This window comes from Spinacia oleracea, chromosome 5, assembly GCF_020520425.1.
Source record: "Spinacia oleracea cultivar Varoflay chromosome 5, BTI_SOV_V1, whole genome shotgun sequence".
Lineage (NCBI taxonomy): Eukaryota > Viridiplantae > Streptophyta > Magnoliopsida > Caryophyllales > Amaranthaceae > Spinacia > Spinacia oleracea.
In genome coordinates, this window is record NC_079491.1 from 2,965,988 (window position 1) to 2,982,349 (window position 16,362).

A 16,362-nucleotide genomic window follows, 5' to 3' on the forward strand; every position below is an offset into this window, starting at 1 on the left:
ACTACATATTCCCTCCGTTCTCGAGTACCCCGGAGTAAAAGCTAACTCAAGAACGGAAGGAATATAACACTACAAGAATCTGTATCTTTAATGACAACGGGTTAAAAATCTCGTCGTAAAAGCCTTTTGCGACACGGGGCTAACAACTAAACAAAGACGGGAACAACCGTCGCAAATGTCTTTTCCGACGGGTTAACGACAAGATTTTTCATTAATGACGGCCCCCTTTTATAACGGGTTCGCGACAGGTAAACCCCGTCATTAATCAACGATTATTGGCCTTTAACAACGAAATTTCCCGTCGTTAATGGTACAATTTACGTCGTTAATGGTACAATTTTTTGTAGTGAACCATGCAAAGTTGATCTCTTAGACAACGTTTTGATGAATTAGTTCAGTCATTTGTTCTTATTCTGGTTAATGTCATTTATTCTTATTCGTTCAGTCATTTATTCAATGTTTGATAATAATTTATAAGAAATAAGTTATGTACCTTATTGAATAATGAACTTAATTGAACTTAATTTATTTATTGGTGATTATAAACATACGTAATCATGGTTCATCAAGGCCGTAACTGTTAATGGCTCGTTTCGGGTCAAGGCTTTGAGTCAAAAAAAATCAAGCCAAAATCCGTTATTTTGGGCGAATAAATTACGTTAAGTTATGTGAAATAAATTATATTAAGTTACTTACTGTGTACAAATAAAATGCCAATCACACTAAACTATTATATTGAAATAATAAATTTACGTTAATTCACAAAATACAAAATCAAACAAATAAGTGAATAACATTGAACTATTATGAAAATAATTACTTTACAAAAAGGAAAATTTATCAGAAATGACCTTTTTATAATCCAAATATTGTGACAAATGACCTTTTTTTAAAAAAGTTATGAGGAAATGCCCAATCCAATTTTTTTTTTTTGTGAATAAGGACCAAAAACCATTTTCCGGTGATCAACGCCAATTTTCCGGCGTTAACTGACACGTGACTCATTTAAAAAAAAAAATTTGTTAAAAACATTGTTTCCCCTCACATAATTAGCAACATTTTGCTGCCATGGTTGAGTGAGTTTCCCCTCACAAGCCTTTCACTAGCCCTGCAGGAACATCTTTTACCTCTTGTTCTCAAGGTCAGTCGCTACAAGAATTTGTATCTTTAATGACAACGGGTTAAATCCTATCGTAAAAACCTTTTGCGACGGGGCTAATTTAACAACCAAACAATGACGGGAATAACTATCGCAAATGTCTTTTATGACGGGTTAACGACGGGATTTTTCATTAACAACGACCTCCTTTTATGGCGGGTTCGCAACAAGAAATCCCATCATTAATCAACGATTATTGGCCTTTAGCAACGAGATTTCCTGTCGTTAATGGTACAATTTCTTGTAGTAAGTTGGACATGGGGTGCTATTTGAACAAAAAAACAAATATGGTGCGGATCATATTTCTTTCCTAAGTGACCAAAAGAAAGAAAGAAAATAGTTTTACTTTTGAAATTAATTACAAGTTTATAAATCTATAGATCGAACATATTACCCGTTCAATGGATAAAACTAAGCTGAATTGACGTCCCTCGTTCTTGGGAAATGATAAATCCAAGGAAGAATTTCACTTCTTCCAAGGAAATCAACTTTAAAAAAATGTGGATTTCCTTGGAAGAAGTATAATTTTCCTTGGATTTATCACTTCCCCTCGTTCTTAGTTCTTAGTTCTTAGTTCTTAGGCTTCAAGGTAATTAATTGATTAGCGAATTTATAATCAGATTCAACGCTAAAAAGTCCAGAAAATACAGGAGGAGGTAACTTAATTTCAGATGCAAAAAGGGTATTACTACAAACTACCAAATCACCGGAAACAATTCCATTAATAAGATCTGTAGCTTCATTAAAATATCCCAAAGTAACTTTTCTTTGTATCAACTTATTTTTAGATAGGGCACTAGAAACGTAAGGTTCAATTTCTTGGATAACGTGTCTCGTTTTCGGGTTCGTGGTTTTGTCACGCAGGATATTGTTAACGTCTTCTTTTAGCTTCGTAGCAGAAGTACTAGCACAATCAAGCATTGCATTGATAACATCTACGCCATTACGAATGTCTTTGTTGTTGCTTGATACGCAACTCGTGCATTGGACGGGAGCATTTGTTACGCCACACATTTGTTTGATGAGTGCAACACTTACGTCTTTACCATTTGTTTGAGAGATTATGCAAATTAGGAGAGAAATTAGTAGAATGATGTTTTGCTTGTAATAAAAAGCCATTTAATTGATTTTGTGTGTATGTTTTTTTTTTTAAAATGAAAATGTATGCTTTGTTTTGATTAGTTGAGGTATATATATATATATATGTACTCGTACAAGACTTATTCCTAAATATATATGGTAATATGGTATGCACCATCCACTATGATCTCCAAATATAGTAAAAGAAGTCAAAGGTGATTTACGTCCGTTTATTTTTTTTAGTTGAAGTTTGAAATTATATTTTACCAAATTTCGTCACTTGTATAAACATCAGAATGTTAAAATTATCATGGTTTTTGTTTAATTAATTCGTCCCATGAATCTTTTAGACATTTAAATCACCATTTACAATTTACACATCATCGATTCATCGTATCAAAGTTTAACTTCGTCATATTAAGTGTGTACAAATAACATTAAGTTCAGTCCCGACCCCGAGGGATGAAATAAGGGGCAACCGTCCTGGCCCACAAAGTATAATGTTTATACGAGAATTCTAGTGGTTCATTTGGTAAAACCGTAAAAGTAGTAAATATTCTTAGGAGTCAGGATGCCAAGTTTGATTTCCCAATCTGCCTTTTCCCATTACCTTGTTCTCTCTTTTTATCTCTTACTAGATTAGGTCCTGTGCATGCACGGTTATTTGAAAATTATTAATTGACTATCTTTTTTAACTGAAATATTTATCCCGTAAATCTATTACTTAATTAATAAATCTCGAACGTACTCATTTTATCATATAATATACAATTTCCGCTCTATTACGTAGTATATATTTTATATGTTTAATATGATGATTTGACCGAATTAAATATTTGATATGCTTAATATGAACAAAATATTATTATTGATATGAAGATCTGACTAAATATTACAAAAATTGTTTAATAATGTCATATTTAATAATCCTATAATTTTTTCTATTGATAAACATTTATATAAAAGGAGAGAAAATAAAAATAGAATAAAGTAAATATTTTTTTTAGGAAAGGATTTTTTGCGGGAAAAAATCGCACCAGGAATTGACATGTGTCATTCCACCTCTCCATCATCTCTAACATCTCCATCTTTTTTCCTTTATTTTTCTTTTTTGATTGACTCATGCATTAAAATGTTGTTCAATATTAACACTTGTATTAAAATTATGGAAACTCAAAAGACACCCTTGTATATGAAAAAAATAAACAACTCAAAAGACACTCATAGTAAAAACAATGAAATTAATAAATACAAATCAATAAACATCACAATGCTAAATTGCTAACTATTATATAAACATCTAGTAGATGGGGAACTTAATAATGCTAAATATGGAGTATGGTTTTTGTTACTGATTGATTGAGGCTGAATTTGGTAGGGAGGACTGCATGTTCGATCCCCTGCAACAACAATTATGAAGGCACTGGAACCTATCCACCTAGAACTCGCCCCGAATCCAGATTAGCTCTAAGGCTAAACCGGGCTGTAACACCAAAAAAAAAAAAGGTTTTTGTTTGATTTGTCCCATAAGTCTTTTAGACACTTAAATTACTGTCTGCAATTTACATATCATCGTATCAAAGTTTAACTTCATCATATTAAGTGTGTACAAATCACATTAGGTTCAGGCCCGACCATGAGGGGTGAAATAAGGGCAACCACCCTAGGCCCCCAAACTATTACTCCCTCCATCCCTTAATACTCGACATGTTTTGACCGGACACCCTTGTCAATGCACAACTTTGACCACCAATTTCTTTAATTATATATTATAAAAACTTACAAGTATATATTAAGATGAAGCCAACAATATATTATATACTAACATTTGTTTTCATATACTTGAAATAAAATAGGGTCAAAGTGAATTATGCGAATAATGCAAAAGTCATACCGGATCGAGTATTAAGGGACGGAGGGAGTACTTTGTATTCATTATACTTATTCAGTGATTACTTACATAGTCTGAATTCTGTTTGCCATTCTCACCAATAATCCTACTCCAAAACCAATGCTCCTTCCATAACAATCCGATCTTCTCGAGTGGCACGTTCTTGGTCTCGGGCAACAACAAGTGTACAAAACCCGTCATGAACAAGATCCACCCCGCGAAGAAGAAGAAGAAGATCCCGGCCTTAAAACGGCATAAAAGACTCAAAAGCGTCTGTGCAAGAACGAAAGTGAATACAAAACCGAGTGCCACGGTTACACCTTGAGCAACCGATCGAATCTCGAGCTGAAATATTTCACTTGGAACCAACCAACCTAAAGGACCCCATGAGAAACTAAAACCAGCACTGTAAACACACAAAAGAACCAAAACTATGTAAGAATATCCTTCACTTAAACTACCATGATCACCTAACTTTGCTAACAGTATACTTCCCACTACTAAAAATGGTACTAACATTACAACACCACCCCAGAAAAACAAACTTCTTCTTCCAAATTTGTCAACTGTTACTATTGCAAAAGCATCTGCAGCAATCTGAACAACCCCAATTACTACTGATGAGAGAAGAGATGCAGACTCACCAAACCCGATTGTTCGGAAGAGTAACGGAGCGTAGGACCCCACCACGTTGATTCCCGTTGACTGTTGGAAGAGCGGTATTGCTATCGCCATGACGAGCTGAGGTCTGTATTTTTTACGGAAGAGTAAAAGGTTGAGTGGGTGTTCGGTAGTTTTCGAGGTTGAGTTTGCTTCTAATAGATCGTTCAGTTCTTTTTCGACATTGGGTGTACCTCTTATTCTTTGTAAGACGAGTTTCGCCTTTTGATCATCATTGTTTTGGATGAGGCTGTTAGGGGTTTCGGGGAGAAAGAACGAACCTAGAGTTATGACGAGTGCGGGAAGTGCTGTCACGGCTATTGACACTCGCCATCCCCAGTCGCCTTTGATCTTTTGAGTCCCGTAGTTGACCACAGATGCTAAGAGTATGCCGAAGGAAAGACTGAAGTGGAAACCGTTGTTGAATGCTCCCCTGTATTTACTCGGTGCTATCTCTACCAGATACATTGGTATCGCCTGCACGAAAAAAAAAAACGCGGCTTAATAATATTAGAGCTGGCAAAAGCTGACCCAACCTGACCCGGAACCAACCCAAGTTGGGTCAAGATTTTCAACCCAACTCGTTTAATCAAATGGATTAGGTCGGGTTGAAATTTTCAACTCGGAAGCAACCCGCCTAACCCAAATAACTAATTGGGTCAGGTCAACCATCATGGAAAAAAATTAATTTTGAGTCTTTTTAGTTTTTTACAAATTATAAATATGAAAAGCTTAAAGTCTTAAACTAACATCTAGCAACCGCCAATACTTAATTTTCTCTCTATATACATATTGGCGAGTATTATTTTATTTGCTATGTGATTTGCCTAGAAAAAATGATCCTTTTAGTTATAAATTCAAATCAATTTACATTTAAACGGAAACTTAAACGGGTCCTTCAGGTCAACCCGTTTATAATCAGGTCGGGTTGAGTTGAGAATCTCAACCTGTTTAAGTAAACAAGTCAAGTTGGGAAAATCTCAACCCGTTTACAAATGGGTTGATCCGACCGAACCCAACCCAACCCAACCCAACCCATTCCGAGCTTTACCTAATATGAGCTGATATACTTGCCTGGTTCGCGAAGCCAACACCAATTCCAAGTAAGACGCGGCCTAATACGAGCATGTAAACATTAAGAGCTCCACCAGTTACAGCAGAACCAACAATCACTGCTAAGCCTCCAACTAGGATCGATAACTTACGTCCAAAGGCTTTGGTCATCGACGAGGCAAGCAATGAAGCGAAAAGGCCAGCAAAGTATAAAGATGAGGTGAATAAAGTTAACAACTCACTGTCAAACTTGCAGTAGTTGCTGATTTTTGTGTCTTCTTTCATCTTAGTGTATACATCTGGGTAGAATTTCCTCAGAAATGGATCCATTGATGTAACCCCACCTTCACATTGACATGAATGCTTCATTAGCTTAATGTAAATCCTCTACTTAGACCTCGCAAAATCGACTTGTAGCTAGACCTGATCAAAAGGCAGGGCAGGGCGCAGCCAGAAATTCTGCCCGTTATGTCGGGCCGGGCCAAACTGAGGGCTGGTTTTTCCTACCCTAACCACGCAAATTCAGGCTCAAATATCAGGCTTTTTGGGCCGTTTTCAAAACCGAGCCAAATTTATAACTAAAAATTCCACTTTTGAGTTGCCAAAAAACCGTCCAAAAACTCAAAATCGGGTCAGGTGGGCCCGAAAATGGTCCAAAACTGCTATTTTCGGGTCAGGCTAGCGCGCGGGCGGGCGGGGTCAGATGATCAGGTCTACCTGTAGCCAGTCACCCGATCCTAACTACCTGACCCAAATCTGACCTGCACAGAAATTCACCCGTCCCATACAAATCCGACCCAAAAAATAATGTGACTAATATTTTTTGAATTATTACAGTAAGCGTACTTTCAATAGACCCAAATATGACCCGAACAACCCATTTACGACCTATATCTATCACGATGATTTAACAACGGTTATGTTCTCAGTCCTTGGGGTTTTTCTCAGCATAACACTACTCATTATTAAGGAGATGCCTGATTTTAAGATTTTTCCCTCAAAGAATTGGACTGTTCTCACCTTGATCATCATGACAGTAACAAAATCTTCGACGAAACAAATTAAAAAATTATGAAATATACATTTACCTGATAAAATACAATACAGCAAGAGTGAAATATACATTTACCTGATACTCCAATGTCATAACCAAAAATGGCTCCTCCAAGAGCAGCAATTATGCAGGAAGAAATTACAAACCCGGTTATCTTTCCGTTGTATTGAACATTCGGGTCACTTGCTATTCCTCCTGCCATTTCCAATCAAAAACAGAAAATTTTGAGGAACAGACTGAACAAAGTTTTTTTGAGCCACTTTACATATGAAAATATGAAATGACCCTTAATAAGGCCTACCAAAGTAATACTGTTTGTTTGTGTATCAGACTTTTCTACAGGAATCAATTTGCGGGGACAAAATTGAACAAGTTCAGACAAGTGGTGGATAGTGGATACAAGGACACCAGCCATTGTCATTGACCGCGATTTGTGAATAAAAATTTAATACAACAAAGTAACAAACAGACTGATAAAAAGAAATAAAATAGGACAAAAAGAGAACCCCAAGACCTTCACCCCTCATTAATCAGGCCACTTACCTAAATTTTCTCATTTAAGCTGTTAATGCACTTTTATGTAATAGTACCGCCTAAAACTTGTGCATAACCTAAATCAAAGGTGTGTATAATGTCAGTATAGATAGGTGATCATTGAAGAAAATGGCAGTGATAATGGGTGGCGGAAGAGGGAGAGACGGTGTTTCGAACAATGATGGAAGAAGAAAGTATGGTTATATTGATTGATTATCAATAAACTCAAATATAACCTGACCCGATCAAACTAAACCAAACTGGACAACAAATATGAAAAAGACAGGGTTAATTCGAATATGAGGGTAAGCTTTTGATTGCTATTCCTTTCATGAGAAGTAGATTGTATAGATAATAAACGGCTTGAATGAAGAAATAGTAGTAATTATCATTATGATTGCTTACAGCTTAATCACACAGATGCTTGCTGCATATCTGCAAATCTGCAGTTCATGTCTGGATTTCAAGGCGAAACAGCTTGACTATTTTGCTTCGTGTCCATATTCTGTGGCGAAACATCACATTTTATCTGGAATTCTTTGTCTTCACCTCTCCTTCAAGGAACTCCACAGTCTTCATTCTACTTGCAATTCTCTCAAATGATTTTACGCTCCTTCTATAACAATTAACAAATCGGTCTTCTCAAGGGGCACGTTCTTCGTCTCTGGTAAGAACAAGTGCACAAATGCAGTCAACAAGATGCTCCACCCTCCAAAGAAGAAGAAAATTCCAGCCTTAAGGATAGTCAAAAGTGTTTAGGCGACAAGGAAAGTGAAGATAAAGCCGACTGCTGAAAGATTTCACTTGACACCAACCATCCTAGAGAACCCAAGGAGAATAAAAAACCAGAACTGTAAATGCACAAAAGAATCAAAACTAGGAATTGAATATCCTTCACTTAAACTATCATGATCTCCTAGCCTTGTTGAGAGTATACTTCCCACCACTATAAACGACACTTAGTACACCGCATCAGAAAATAAAATTCTTCTTCCATATTTGTCGACGTCTAGGACTGCAAAAACGTCTGCATTAATCAATAAAACCCAACCACCACGGATGAACAGAGAGATACAGACTCACTGAATCCAATTGTGCGGAAGATTACCGGAACAGAGAAACCCACCACATTGATTCCTGTCATTTGTTGGAAGAACTAGAACGATATTGCTGTCGCAATCACAAGCTGAAGTCTGTATTTTCTTTGGAAGAGAAGCATCTTGAATGTGTTTTTCTGCGAGGTTGAGCTTGCTTTTATGAGGTCATTGAGATCTTCTTGAAGATCTTTGTCAAATAAGCATTGGTTTTTGGTGACTGTTGCTCCTTCCGATCAAGCTATTGGGGATTTCAGGAAGAAAGAACGAGCCCAATGTTATGATAAAAGCAGCAAAACCTATTGCAGCTAGCGAGATTCGCCATCCCCAACCCCCTTTAATCCTTTCACTCCCGAAGTTGACCAATATTGCCTAGAGTACTCCAAATGAAAGACTGAGGTGGAAACCATTGAAATGCTCCCCTGTAAATCTATAATTACTAGGTACTATTTTTACCAGATACATTGGGATGACCTGCTAACAATGTGAACTCAGACATGTCATACCTGCACAAGTATACCACTAGCTTAGTGCAGAAATTCAACATCAATATTCCACCAATGCCACTAAAAATGATCATGCCTTCGGCAATGTGGAATGTACACAGCTTCACCTTTGTAAAGTGGACCCGTGATATGAATATAATGATACGGACTATCATCTTTGAGTTAATTTAATGTGCCATTTTAATTCAATTGTCATAATACAAAAGGTGAAATAAGTGTATAACTCATTACAGATAATGCTGGCTTAAGTTAGCCCTTTCAGTCTAAGTCAAAAGCTAAAGTCTAAGAGTACTTCTTAGCATTAGTTATCTAACATTTGATTTCTATTTGACTAATCAAGAAGAGATATCAGTGGTCTTGGAAAGTTCTATACTCCTCCAAAAAAATTCCACACCAGACAATAAAATCGCCATAAAAAATAATGGTGGACGTATGGCATTTATTGACAGCAAAATCTGCACCACATCATTCTCACCAACTTGGCAACTTGAACCATTTGATAGTCTATCAAGGACTTGATTCCCTTACTAAACACAGATGAAGTTTGATTGATTAAAGTAATTTTGTTTAAACTTGTGTCCTCTGGGCTGAATAGAGCTCAGCATATTGAGTTCCTTTTGATGTTCAGCTTTTATTTGAGTAAGTTATATCTAGCAAGTAGTCTCTCACTTAACAACATTAAAACTATTTTAAATGTATTAACATTATGTCAACCAAGAAAAATCAATGAGTAAGAACCAATATCATCTCATTTATGATAATATATTTGTTTTATACTTTTATGTATAACAACGGAAGCTGAGATGAAAAACCAACCTGGTTTGCAAAGACAACTCCGATTCCAAGTAAGACACGACCTAAATGATCAGTGATGACGCAAAAAGGTCCGCTATGTAGATGAGGTACAGGAAGTTAACAGTTAACACTCATATTTGCAGTTGTTGCTGACTTGCCTGTCATCTTTTATCATGAAGTATACGTCTGGGAAGAATTTCTTCAGAAATGGATCCATTGATGTGATTCAACCTTCAATTTAACAAGATTGCATCATTAGTTTAACAAACTAATCTGGTTACAGATAAAGATAAGGGTTAAGGTTTTTCCTTTCCTTAACACATTGTTCTGCATAACATTAATCAATAAGGATGCCTGATTTTTACGGATCTTGATTACCATTTCCTTCTGACTGTTGGGATATGGTGTCAGGCTGGTAAGTGGTAACTATGATAATACCAAAATCTTCAGCAAAGAAATTTTATGATTCTTAAGCAAGCTACTTGCGGCTCGTTTGGTAGCCGGCCATAAATGGTGTCAATGCGGAAAATCAATATTCATTCCCATCATCCCATGGTAATGTTACTTCACTCAAAGTTCTCTTTTTTTCTTTATAAATTTCCATTACCATTTGGTGAGTGGTATTAGGTGGGAATGCAAATTTATGAAGAAAAACACCAAGTTCGAGACTAAATTTCATTACCATGGACATCATGATGTTATTTTTTTACCAACTAATACTTAGATTTATTCCCATTCCCACCAATTATTACCGGCTACCAAACGGGTTGTTAAAAAAAATATGATACAAATATTCACCTGATACTCCGGTGTCATAACCAAAAATTGCTCTTCCCAGGGCAGCCACTATGCAGGAAAGAAAACAACAAAGCGCGGGATTTTGCCACCGTACTTCACATTTGGATCACTTGCTATTGCTATTCCTCCTGCCATTACCATACAAAACAGGAAAACAGAGGTACACCAACAGTAGCACCCTTAACAGAGTTTAGCCAGATGCTTAACATACACTCCGCATTATCTTTTCCACATAATCAGCATCAATGAAAGATGCACATAGTCTAAGGATGTGCAAGTGTGCAACAAACTTTTATGTACAGGATAAAATTGTGGAGACACGTGACACGACTTGCATCTAAAAATTTCTTCTTTAGAACAATGAAAATTCATTCACAATGGTTCTGAGAAGTATCATGTAGCAATATACAGTAAGAAATAAATATTCTACTGCATTACGCCGCTCTGTACGATATCTCTAAAGCTAACATATTTTCCCGGCCCTTCAATCTGACAATACATATTATTGTCGAGTTGGCCCGTATGATTTTTCTCAGCACCTCCTTTCTTCATGCCATTTTTCATCATTCAAATCCCAATAAGACCTTTATGGCCAGCGTAAGTCATTATCCATATGAAGACGGATCCACTTGCCATTCCCGCGAGGATGACCACCTATGTAGAGATAAGACTAAATACATCATTTGCTTCCTTTTTATTACAGAATAATGTTGGCTTGGAGTAAAAAGATCAACTTAGAAGAAACTTCCATCATATTAATCATATAATTTAGGAGATATTTATACCAAACTGCCTGAACAAAAAAAGAAAAATAAAGAAATCTTACCCATTTGAATAAATATTCATGGTTTTCCTTCCATGAGTAAGGGATGTTCATGCCAAATACTGCAGCTACTAAGGAATATACAGACAAGCAAAGAGTCCCAGAGATAAGGAAAAGCTCGAGCTGCATCAATTGAAGGAGAAAGTATAAACATAGAGAAATAATGTAGAGTTAGCTCGATCTTCGTAAAGTACAAGAAATAAAGAAACTATGAGTATATAAAATACAGTATTACTTCAGCAAAAGATTTTGTACCTGAATCAGCTGATTTCTGTGGTTGTCAAGCTGTAGTATAAGAGAGAGTGAATAATCAGATTTTTTTTTCCAAGAGCCTCTACCAGAAAAACTCATATACATGCTCTTTCTTGAAAGTGAACTACGTTCTTCATGTATACAATTTTTCTTTTCCTCATTTCCATACCTGAATATTAATGTAGTCCTCGGTATCGTCAATATATTCACGAAGCTGGAAAGGAGAATATTTCATATAACACAGTCATATTTCATAGCACGTCAATTCATGGAATCAAAAACACTGGCGAACTTACTAGGAGAACATGATGGGTACTTACAGTGGTCAGTTTGTTCATCGTACTGTCAATTTGCATAAAATAAGCCTGAAACAATTTTGCAACAAAAGACTTTTATCTTAGGCTAAGTTCATCATTTCCACCAAAGAGACAAATGTATATATAGCAAGAATAACCTCACCTCAAGAAGCATCTCAAGTTCCTCAACATCATTTTCCTCATGAATCGATATTCCACTTGCACGGCTTGTCCTGGATACCCTTGAACGGACGGCAGGTGAGGTAGGAAACCAGTTTGAGGCACAAGAGATGCTGACAGGTGAACAATTACGCGATAATTTTCTCGACAGGTAAAGATCTCCCATATCTTCATCGTCATCAAGGAGTTGTTCGAGTTCATCCCTGACCTAGCATCCAATTAAATTACAAAACAAATACTTAGTAAAGAAGTGCTGCAGAATTTTCCACAATTTGCTCAATAAGACAATAACAAAATCATAATTTGTATGTTATCAACTTCAGAAGAACTGAAACAAAGCTTCATTTATGATCAAGCAAAGGCTTAATAGAAAGTGCACATTTCATAGCTTTCAAATAATTGAGTCAAGAACTACACCTTTTGAACCCGGTTTGTCAACCTGGTCATTGCACTCTTCAATTTACGCACTCTATCCAGATTTCGGCTGCTAATCTGTCATTATTCTTACCAAAGTCACAATTCTAAAGTCAGGGAAAAACATCCAATGCAGCATAATCATATAAGGGGGTCAAAAGGTAACACCCCTTAAGATTCACAACTGAACTTATCAATGCTCTCAATTAAACTCAAAGAAGAAAATCAGAATTTGCATTACATCAGCAATTCAGTATGAAGAACAAGAATAAAGCAGATAGCTTGCCTTAGAAGTAAGCTCATCTAAAGCCGGATAGGCAGCAGTTTCCAAATCGGTGGTACGAGCATCCAGATAGCTACAAATTGCTTCTAGCATTACTTCTAGTGCCCGAAACTCAAACGGGAAATCTGCATTTACCAACTTTTACTCTTTAGTAAACAGAACATTAAAAGGTATCAAATTGTAGAACAGTTCTATATAATCTATACCATTTTTCAAACTGGTTGGCATTACTATTTTCAGTCAATAATTCAAGTATAATACACAATAGGAATATGCCAATTGTCAATCATATAAAATACTTAGCAAACAAAAAAAACTTTCTTTATAAATTACCAGCCGCTTGCTCATCCTCCTCCCCAAGCCCTTCCAAAAAGGAACCTCGGACAGCCAACCTTCTATGCAACTCTTGAACCACTGGAATCACATTTTCATCTAATGGATCCCGAAGCCATACCTAACCAATCAATGAAAATAAATAGTTAATACAAAGTTTCATAACATGATAAGTATAGCTTTGGTACAGAGACTCGCACAAGCGTGCCCCGGCATTATAGTTAGTGATGTCCTCTACACCAGCATCAACTGGTGGTGTTCCCTACTATGTTACTCAGACTCGGCTAGAAGTGTCAGGCATGGGTGTGTTTCAAATGTAGGCACAGCCATTTTATGATAATTTGGCCTACTTTTGGCCCAAAATGAAGTGTTTTAAGTGCCGGATAGATGGTGAAATAAGGAGTAGCATAAGTTCCTAATGATCTCTATTCTACTGTGTATAAGGAAACTCTTAGAGGTCATTAACGTAAATGATCTTTTGGTGTCTCCTATAGAATAGTCTAAAATGCACCTCACAATAACAAAAATTATGGACATATAAGACATAGATGACAGCTTAAAGTTACTATTGACAAGACAAACACAGTAAAAATACGAAAAGTCTATGATTAAGAGTCCAAAAATCAATTATCATTGATTTTCTATTTACTTTCTATTTGCATATTAGACGTGTAAGACTATAATCAGACATGACTCATACACATACAGGCCAATATTTTCAGGGAATTCAATAGTAGAAATGAAAAGAGAAAAAAAAAACTTGATCATTAATAAAATAAATAATTGGAGAATTTTTTATAATGATTGGAAACGAAGCATTACCTCCTCTGCGGTGATAATTGCTTTGATATGCTGAAATCATACAAACCCACAAAATAAATTTCAAAAAAAAATCAGAAATTAACATCAGAAAAAACCCAAAAATATTGAAAATGACAAAATTTATGCAAGAAATTATACCTCCAAATTCACAATAATAGCTCTTTCTCTACCCAGAATAATAGAAGGGTACGACAACAGAGGATCCAAAATTCTCAAATCCCTAGCATGAATTCTCAAACGTCTAAGAATCGAATACTTATCCAATTCCAAATTTTTACTCTCTCCTTCTGAATTGAACAATACCCAACTGCTGGAAACCAATGTAATGTTCTTCATTGCCATAATTTCTTCAAAATTCGATCAAAAAACGCATAATTTGAAGTGGAATTCAACTGCAAATTAAGGAGGTGGGTTGAATTCCTAACAGGGTAGGGTGAGATTTAGGTGAAGAGAAAACAAAATTGAATGAGAGGATATAAATTAGGAAGAAATAGAAAGATGGGTTAATGGTAATGTAGAATTGATAATAACTGGTAAGAGTGTGAATTTGAGTGCGATGTTTGGTGTTCATCATCAAAATTTGCATGGCGTTTAGCGGCAGGTGGTGGGGGAGAGTGTGTGATGTGCTTGCTGTGTGACTATCGACTCTTCGTTGTTTTAGTTTGTGGGCAGGGGTATTTTGGTAATTACGATATAGACAACGCTTATACTTAGCATTTCGCAATGGGATCGTTTGAATCGGATTCGGATCAAGTTTATTACGTAGTAAAAACGTTTATTTAGGGAATAGATTGAATTTGTTTTAGATCTATTTTACTTTTTTATGTGGTTGGATATTAGTTATTGACCTTGTCTAAGTTAATCACATTTTAAGTAATTGTACTAATGATTTAAATTCGGTTAAAAATAACATATGTGTTATATATTGGGATATTCATCGATGTACAAGACTTTAATAAATTGAAAAAGACATACGGAGTAGTAATTATCCGATGAACAAATGGTTATAAAACATTATTAAGTGATGAAAAGTTATCCGATGAACACATTAGTACCTACAAGTCTATAAGTGGGGGGTGTTTCGAGCGATGTCCATGATTTTATATTCGTACGACTTTATAACCATTTGTGTTGAAACATTATTAAATAAAGGATTAAATAAAAGTGTTGCATTTGGTTGATTGATAAGTTTTTATGTTTAATCCAAAAGCCTTGTTCTGGGTACTAAAAACAATGTTATTGTTCAAATTTTTAGGCGTTGATGTGGAAATGAAGCGTCTACATAGGAAGGTTTGAGACTTAAGAATGACGTGTGAAGACATAACTTTTCAATGTATGAGAAATATATATGCTACAACATACAAGTAAATTAGAATTAGATTAGTCGGGGTCTTAACATGATAGATGACGTAGACGTGATTCGATCTTATACTGAGTATTAATTTGATATTAGTTGACATTTACAAGTACAAATGTGCAATGATGAAGTAAAAGCGATTTATACACGTTATATTTTACTTTATTAGTTTGAGTGCTAAATCGGAATTTGCAAAATTTCCATAAAAAGTAAAATAAAATAATAAAAGTACGTAATGCTAATTGCTAAATGTATCATGTATGTGGGCCAGTTATAACTGATTCAGTCCAGTTTATTATAAGACCAAGTACAAGAAATTTAAGAATGAAATTTTGGGTTGGGCCTATTTATACTCTTAAAGTCTTGGACATTGTTGAAGTGAAGCCTGATTGATATTAATGAATCTCGGATTATGAACTCTTTGCCTAATCTCGTGAGACTTTTTTATTTTTGTTATTTAACCAACATTTAGGACAACATTTTCCAAGAAAAAAAAAACACGAGATATGATAAACTATTTAGATAATTTAAGTATACTAATTTCAGCAAAAATAAGTTCGAAATTTATCAAGGGGTGAAACTAATAATGCTCTGACACCGCTTTTGGGCTTCGAAGTTCAAAGTATACATAAAAAGATACGGTTTCGCCATGGATTAACCTCATGGCGAAAGAAGCCAGCATCAAAGCTTGGTATATTCCTAATTTAGTTTGTTGAATGAATGTCAAATTTATATAACAATGTTCGTAAATGTACGCTGTTTAAGTTGTTTACGAATAGTTTAGAGTGAAAAATCAACCAATAAAAATTTAAAGACCGATTTGTATGAACTTTATTTTTTAAACATATTCTTATTCTCCATAGTTAGATCGACCGATAATAATATTTAAAAATTTGTCAACATTAATTTTTGTTATTCATGTATAATAATTGTAATTATTTGTTAGTCATTTAAGCTACATCATTTGTTAATAAAATA

The 16,362-nt window shown here is 35.4% G+C and overlaps 2 protein-coding genes across 3 annotated transcripts; both read right to left on the reverse strand.

The window, feature by feature from the left end:
- Nucleotides 1–3,429: 3,429 nt before the first annotated feature.
- Nucleotides 3,430–7,183, reverse strand: LOC110783880 (hexose carrier protein HEX6). 2 transcript variants are annotated; one of them, XM_056827985.1, is made up of 5 exons: nucleotides 6,973–7,183; nucleotides 6,086–6,187; nucleotides 5,865–5,905; nucleotides 4,200–5,267; nucleotides 3,430–3,722 (listed from the first exon to the last, which is right to left on the reverse strand). In XM_056827985.1, exons 1-5 carry the CDS (start codon nucleotides 7,097–7,099, stop codon nucleotides 3,678–3,680), a joined length of 1,383 nt encoding a protein of 460 aa, XP_056683963.1. In that variant the 5' UTR covers nucleotides 7,100–7,183; the 3' UTR covers nucleotides 3,430–3,677. The 2 variants fall into 2 exon arrangements, with proteins under 2 accessions (XP_056683963.1, XP_021843959.2); XM_021988267.2 differs by having other exon boundaries at nucleotides 3,433–3,722; nucleotides 5,865–6,187; nucleotides 6,973–7,181.
- A 3,772-nt stretch (nucleotides 7,184–10,955) lies between these two features.
- Nucleotides 10,956–14,653, reverse strand: LOC110783897 (magnesium transporter MRS2-I). The gene is made up of 11 exons (XM_021988283.2): nucleotides 14,166–14,653; nucleotides 14,028–14,057; nucleotides 13,206–13,326; nucleotides 12,876–12,997; nucleotides 12,593–12,667; nucleotides 12,159–12,383; nucleotides 12,020–12,064; nucleotides 11,869–11,913; nucleotides 11,703–11,732; nucleotides 11,451–11,570; nucleotides 10,956–11,278 (listed from the first exon to the last, which is right to left on the reverse strand). Exons 1-11 carry the CDS (start codon nucleotides 14,367–14,369, stop codon nucleotides 11,192–11,194), a joined length of 1,104 nt encoding a protein of 367 aa, XP_021843975.1. The 5' UTR covers nucleotides 14,370–14,653; the 3' UTR covers nucleotides 10,956–11,191.
- Between the last annotated feature and the right edge of the window lie 1,709 nt (nucleotides 14,654–16,362).